Source organism: Penaeus monodon, chromosome 6, assembly GCF_015228065.2.
Source record: "Penaeus monodon isolate SGIC_2016 chromosome 6, NSTDA_Pmon_1, whole genome shotgun sequence".
In the NCBI taxonomy this organism is placed as follows: domain Eukaryota; kingdom Metazoa; phylum Arthropoda; class Malacostraca; order Decapoda; family Penaeidae; genus Penaeus; species Penaeus monodon.
In genome coordinates this window covers 31043402-31050901 of record NC_051391.1, presented here as the reverse complement: position 1 = coordinate 31050901, position 7500 = coordinate 31043402, and the positions used below count along the sequence as shown (strand labels likewise).

At 42.1% G+C, this 7500-nt stretch overlaps 1 protein-coding gene across 1 annotated transcript in view; it reads left to right on the top strand.

Annotated features, from left to right (window-relative positions):
* The first annotated feature begins 2662 nt into the window (after positions 1-2662).
* The window catches only part of LOC119573946 (SPARC-related modular calcium-binding protein 2-like), a 39615-nt gene continuing 34777 nt past the window's right edge, over positions 2663-7500 (top strand). Inside the window, exons 1-3 of the mRNA XM_037921046.1 lie at positions 2663-2780; positions 2904-3040; positions 6110-6163. Coding sequence (XP_037776974.1) covers positions 2663-2780; positions 2904-3040; positions 6110-6163 — 309 coding nt within the window. The remainder of the gene's footprint in view (positions 2781-2903; positions 3041-6109; positions 6164-7500) is intronic.

The following is a 7500-nucleotide window of genomic DNA, read 5'->3' as shown; positions in this document are numbered from 1 at the left end:
TCGGTTGGCTTGGTTGTTGTTATTAAGCCATCTCTCGTTAGTGCTAATGGAGTGATACTTACGTCCTTGGCTACTGGCGTTGATGATTTGTGACTGTAATGTTGTAAAGAAGCATCATCTCACTATAGTCTATTACCTCTCTTTGTCTCTGTACAGACACAAGGGCACTGCTATTACTGCTATTATTGTGCGACTCACTGTAGACCCGTTTTAGTTTAAGACCATAGGCTACATTTATTGTACGATCTGCTTTAGAGCGAAGAGTTAACAAACATATTCACTTTATTTTCACTCACAGCTAAAAAAACGAAAAAGGTTCCTTGTGGGGCGAGCGAAATTGAAATGGCGCGTTGCACTCCTTCTCTGCCGAAATCGCGTTGCGTGACCAAACCCGAATTAAGCCAACATGCTTGCTAATCCCCATTAAAGCTTGATGGTTCTTGCCCCATCCCTCTTGCTATGAATAAAAAGAACTGGGGAGGGACACAGTCGAGAACTCGCGGAATGCGCTTCCTACAGTTCCTCTACTGCACTTACTTTTGCCTTTTAGAACGCCCAAAAGTTTCTCGAAGGGGCTGCTGTTGCGTCTATCATGGGGGATGACCGAGGATGGGATTTGATTGCCTTTCGTCACGCGGCACGAACGTCTGAGTGCGTAATTATGATGTTCATAGTGTGGCTGAAGTAAGGCATTAGAATTTTGACTAATGTTGCTATTAGTACTATTACCACTACTACCATTGAGAAAGAGAAATGGTCTACAGCCCGCCTCTGTTACTACTACAACTACAACTGCTACTACTACTACTACTACTACTACTTGAGTTATTATTACTATACTTTCTACGAGTGCCACTACTACTACTGCCACTACTACTAGTATTATAACATCTACCACTACTGCATTTAATACTGCTTCTATCGTACACTACCTCTGTCACTACTATATGAATTTTATTGCAACTATACTATTACTACTAATAATATTATTACAATTTTTGTTACTATTATTACCATTACTACTCCTGCCATTACTACTTTAACTACTGCTGTCACTGCTGCTTATTAAACATGGAATTCTGATTTTTAACTTTGCAAATTCGAATACTTTAATTTTGACTGAACGAGAGTCAAATAGTCCGTGTTCGGGACCAACCGCCAATTTCGCAATCTTCTCTGAAATCGGCTTCAACTGCTGTTATTTCTATTTTGGGTGAATGATCACTTTTACAATCACATCCCCTCCATCATTCTTCTCTTAATGCGTCGTTTTGTGCATAATCATCTCCGCTAACAGATTCATTACAAAGTGTCCTCGGAAAACATACACGGTCTCATGATAATACGCACTCACTCGCGCGCACGCACGCACGCACGCACGCACGCACACACACACACACACACACGCACGCACGCACACACACACACACACACACACAACACACACACACACACCATATACACACACGCACGCGCACACGCACACGTACACGCACACGCACACGTACACGCACGCGCACACGCACACGCACACGTACATGCACACGCACACGCACGCACACGCATGCGCACACGCACACATACGCGCACGCACACATACGCACACGCACACATACGCACGCGCACGCGCACACGCACACCCATTGTCTTCGTAAAACATGCACTCCCGTTGTGTTCATGACCCAAACTGATGATAATTTATCGCACAAAAGACACTTACGGATAAACCGAATTTTTGTTACATTCTCGCGGACGCAGAGCATTTCGGATTTGCAGAAAAAAAAAACGTAAAATACACAAACAGAAACATAGATTTCGAGTCCACATTTCCACAAGAACTTGACTTTCTCTCTCAAAATGTTGTTATTATCGTGTTTTGCAGGTGCAAGAGCGATAAGGAAACAGATGTTGGGCGATGTTTCGATTTTTATTATAACTTTTTTTTTATTTTTTTTTATTAACATTTAAGGACAAAACTCTCGTAAGACGTGCTTCGAATTCTGCCTGTGAGCCTTGTTGGTCAGGGTTCGAGGCTTCGAAGCTTCGTTCATGGCTCGCTGGAGGAAGGTGGATTAGACGGAGTGGAGGTCACGGGGATTGGTGGACTAGGCTGTCTATCTGTCCACATTTCTGGCTGTCTGTCATTCTCCGCCTCTGTCTGATCATCTGTCTCTCTATCCATCTGTTGATCTGTCTATCTGTCTATATATATGCGTGTATAAAAAAATGTGAATATAAATATGTGTGTGTGTGTGTGTGTGTGTGTGTGTGTGTGTGTGTGTGTGTGTGTGTGTGTGTGTGTGTGTGTGTGTGTGTGTGTGTATGAATTTATGAATATATATTTATATATTGTATATATTTATCAAACAAAACAGACACACTTCTCTCAATCTCTCTCTCTCTCTCTCTCTCTCTCTCTCTCTCTCTCTCTCTCTCTCTCTCTCTCTCCTCTCTCTCTATCTATCTATCTATCTATCTATCTATTATCTATATGCTCTCTTTTTTTCTCTTTCACTCTCTGTCTCTAACTAATTATCTGTCTATCTGTCTCTTTCTCTGTCTCTGTCTCTCTGTCTGTCTGTCTGTCTCTCTCTCTCTCTCTCTCTCTCTCTCTCTCTCTCTCTCCCTCTCTCTCATGCAAATAACATGCAAACACGAGTACATGCTCATAAACCCAGATAACAACCCACACCAGCACTTACTCCCGAGACAAAGATTTCAACAAACAAGCACAAACAACGCGACGGCGAACAGACACAAGCGACGCCTGGCCGACAGCGGCAACGCACGGCTGATAACGCCGGAGAGAGCCTTGCGCTATTTTCCCACACCCGAAATACGAGATAAATTTTTTCAAGGCTTGTATATTTTCGCAGCAGTTCCGTGCGTGTGTTTAACTACAGGCTCGGCGGTGGCACACCCGGGGCTCGGCTGTGGCACACCCCGGGGCTCGGCGGTGGCACACCCGGGGCTTGGCGGTGGCACACCCCGGGGGGCGGCGGTGGCACACTCGGGGCTCGGCGTTTGGCCTGGAAGAACTGTGGGTTATTTGTGATAGATTTTTTCCTCGTTGTATTAGCTATGTATATTAGTTATTGTTTAGGTTTGTTTATTATGTTTATTAGTCACGTATACTCATTTGTTGTAAACACTACGCATGATATATGTTATTATTGTCAGCTGTTTTGTTGAACATAGTGTCATCGATATTTACCTTGTTTTTGAAATTTGATATATATATATATATATATATATATATATATATATATATATTATACATTATATATATATTATATATATATTATATTATATATAATATATATTATATATATATTATATTATATATATATATATATTTTTTTTTTTGGTGTATATATTGTAGTGATTGTGGTTATTAAAATACCAAGAAAGAGATTTCACGAAAAGGCGAATCTCAAAAGAGTATAAGGTATAAGGGAAAACCGAAAAGTAGAGGCTACGGGATCCTGATACCAAGATTCGGTTACTAAGCAACTATTTATCCTCCTGTTTACAAACACTAATTCAGCTCTCATTAACGTCACAGAAAGTAACATTAGACTAAGATGTACAATATTCCCAACACTCTGTAAACAGTAAAAGCTTCTTCAAGATAACAGTTTGTTACCCTATATTTTTTTTTCTTTCTTAAAAAGTCTTTCGAAAAATAAATAAGGTTTGAAAAAACAGGATAATTATGAGGATAAAGCTTTGTTTTGTCTCGCAGAGTGGACGTATGTTTTGTGAGCTCGTAATGCTTCTTCGTGGTTGAAAAATACGTGTAGTTGTGATGGTTATGAATCACGTGTTTACTATGATAACAAAATTGTGTATCTATATTGGTAGATATCAGAAGGGAGAAAAGAGAAGGGAAAATAATCTACTATAATATTTGCATACATTATATCTATGTTACATTTTTTTCGTGGTTCGCAGTTATATGCATCTTTTATCTAAATAGTACAGAAAAAAAACAAAGATGGAAATATATTTCCATGTAATGCCTTCCGGGTCAGCCCCCTCCCCCTCTCGTCCTCCCCCTCTCGCCCTCCCCCTCTCGCCCTCCCCCTCTCGCCCTCCCCCTCTCGCCCTCCCCCTCTCTCCTCCCCCTCTCGCCTCCCCCCTCGTCCCCCCCTCTCGTCCTCCCCTCTCGTCCTCCCCCTCCCCCCCCTCCCCCTCTTGCTCCTCCCCCTTTTCCCCCTCCCCTCTCCCTCCCCCTCTCGCCTCCCCCCCTCCCCCCGCTCGTCCTCCCCTCTCGCCTCCCCCTCTCGTCCTCCCCCTCTCCCCCTCCCCTCTCGCCCTCCCCCTCTCGCCTCCCCCTCTCGTCCTCCCCCTCTCTTTCCTCCCCCTCTCCCCTTTCCCCTTTCTCGCCTCCCCTCTCGTCTCCCCCTCTCGCCCTCCCCTCTCGCTCTCCCCCTCTCGCTCTCCCCCTCTCGCCCTCCCCCCTCTCCCCTCTCCCCTCTCGCCCTCCCCCTCTCGTCCTCCCCCTCTCGTCCCCCTCCCCCTCTCGCCCTCCCCCTCTCGTCCCTCCCCCTCTCGCCTCCCCCTCTCGCCCTCCCCCTCTCGCCCTCCCCCCTCTCGCCCCCTCCCCCCCCTCTCGCCCTCCCCCTCTCGTCCTCCCCCTCTCGCCCTCCCTCTTCCCCCCCCTCTTTTCCCTTTTCCCCCCTCTCTCTCCCTCCTCCCCCCCCCCCCCCCCCCCCCCCCCCCCCCCCCCCCCCCCCCCCCCCCTCCCCTCCCCCCCCCCCCCCCCCCATTCCTCCTCCTTTTCCTTTTCATCTCATCCTTCCCCATCCCTCCCTCTACCCTATCGCTCCCCCTCCTCTATGCCCCTCCCACTCCTATTCCCCACCCATTACCTTCCCCTTCCCATTCGCTCCCCCTTTCTTCCCTTCTTGCCCCCCCCCCTCCTCTTTCCCCTCCTCCTTCCCCTACCCATCCCTCCTCCCCTCCCCCTCTCCACCCCTTCCCCTTCCCTCCCCTCCCCCTTACTCTGGCTGCCTTGCTCATAGATTAGAATGTTCATTGCCGAAATTATGCACTTCGTTAATTAGATATGCAAATTGCCGATTGCATTTCTGGAGACGTCGGCGGTTCACACGAGGGTGGATTCTCCTCTTAGTCATTTATTTATTTACTCGTTTGTAGTTTATCTGATTTTGAATTTGTATTCTTATGTTTGTGTGAAGATTTGTGGGTTTATTTGGCATTATCATTATTATTATTGTTATTATTAATGATATCATCATCTTCATCCTCATCCTCATTCACATCCTCATGCTCCTCCTCCTCCTCCTCCTCCTCCTTCTCCTCCTCCTGCTCCTCCTCATCCTAATCCTCCTCCTCATCATTATCATTATTATCATCTCTATTATTATTATTATTATTATCATTTTTATTATTATTATTATTATTATTATTATTATTATTATTATTATTATTATTATAATTGTTATTTGTGGTTGTTACTGTTTTATTATTTTATATACTCCATGTCATGCTTAATGCTGAGAGTAATTCGCTAGCGCCTCCTTGAATTTGAATATTCCTGTATATGTACATATATATATATATATATTATATATATATATATATATATATATATATATATATATATATAATATATATATATTATATATATATATATATATATATATGTATATATATATATATATATATATATATATATATATATATATATATATATATACACACACATACATACATATATATGTATATATATATGTATACTACTTAAAGAATAGGTGTACATAAGCTGAAATGAATTGGTTCGCTTTCATATATATATATATATATATATATATATATATATATATATATATATATATGTATATATATATATATATATTATATATATATATATATATATATATATATATATATATATATATATATATACTACTTAGAGAATAAGGCTCAATAGGTGTACATAAGCTGAAAAAATTTGGTTCGCTTTCATGTATATATGATTTTCTCCATTTGATTTGCATGCCTGGGTCTTCTTTTTTATTCTCTTAGTTGTACAAAGTCTGTGCATGTTCTAATGGGATCCTCTCTTTTAAATCACCTTCAGACCAGGCCTCGCAAACGCCCTAGAAATTTCCTGGCTCTGAAGATGGAGAAGACGGTGAGTCATGGTGGCGGCCAGCAGGATGCGGTTGTTGTTGTAGTTTGTAGTTGTAGTTTGTAGTTACAGACTGTACTTTGTAGTTGTAGTCTTAGTTGTAGATGTAGTAGAAGTACCAGCTGTTTAGTAGATACTACAATTATAGTCGATGAGTTATAGATAGTTATAGTATAAAGTAACAGTTGTTGTAGCAGATGTTATATTTTCATTATTGTAGTTGTAGTTTTAGTAGAAGAAGTACCAGGCGGTGTAGTTCCAGCTGGGTAGCTGTACTGTAGTTGTAGAAGTACCAACTGTTCTAGTATTCATGGTAGAAATAACATCTGCTGTAGCAGCTGCTGTTGCAATAACAAAAGAAGCATTGATGGATATAAAGCTAGTTTGAGTGTCTAGAAGTTAAAATAGCACTGATATCGGGTGTTGCAAATGAAGCGATCATTCTAAAGAGCAGCGACTGCACAGCCACGGACTAGTCACGTCGCCAACGAAGCTTCGAATCCTCGGAACCGAAACAACCAGGAATTCGAACCATGTTTGACAGAAGTTCCGGCCGTGGCTGTGCTTGTTGTAGCAGAAGTATCAACTGTTGTTTTAGTAATCGAAGATGTAGAGATTTTTTGTCTATCTTGAAGGAATCGTTAACATAATTAACAAAATTTTGTGTTCATTTCGATATAGATTAAGCGACAGAAGATAGTCAGTCGTGATAATGAACACGATAGTTATCTAATAGTACTAGTGCAATTAATAGTGATAGTGCTATCGATAATGATAGAAGTGATAAGTAACAGGGACGATAGTAGTAGTAATGGCAATGCCAATTGCAGTTGGAATGGTAGCAAAAGTTATTATATCTGTTGTAATGGTAGTAGTAGAAAAAGCGACTATGGTAGATGAAGCAACAGCAGTAGCAACAGAAGTAAAAGTAGCAGTAGAGAGAAGTAGCAATTATGATGATGATAATCCAGATAGCAGTGGTACAAAATAAGAGACTGTAGTAATAACCCATGATTAGTGTTAGCCATCGCAGTAGCTGATGTAATGCTATGCCTTAATACATAAGACACTGTAACCAAAGTTGTAAAGCCATCACTAACCCTGCCATAGTAACAGCACGACCCGCGAACAAAGAGAAAGAGATAAGGAAAACGAAAAGGAGAACAAAGAGAGAAAGGAAGCAAAGAAAGAAGGAAAGACGAGCGCATGTGTTTGCATTCCGCTCCTCTGGGCCGCGAGGAGGGAGCGAAAGTACTAATTTTTCTTAATTAATTTTGCAGTCAAGAGGATTGGCACTTTGCTGGATTTTCGCAGTTTGTGTGTCGCTGAGCATGATTCGT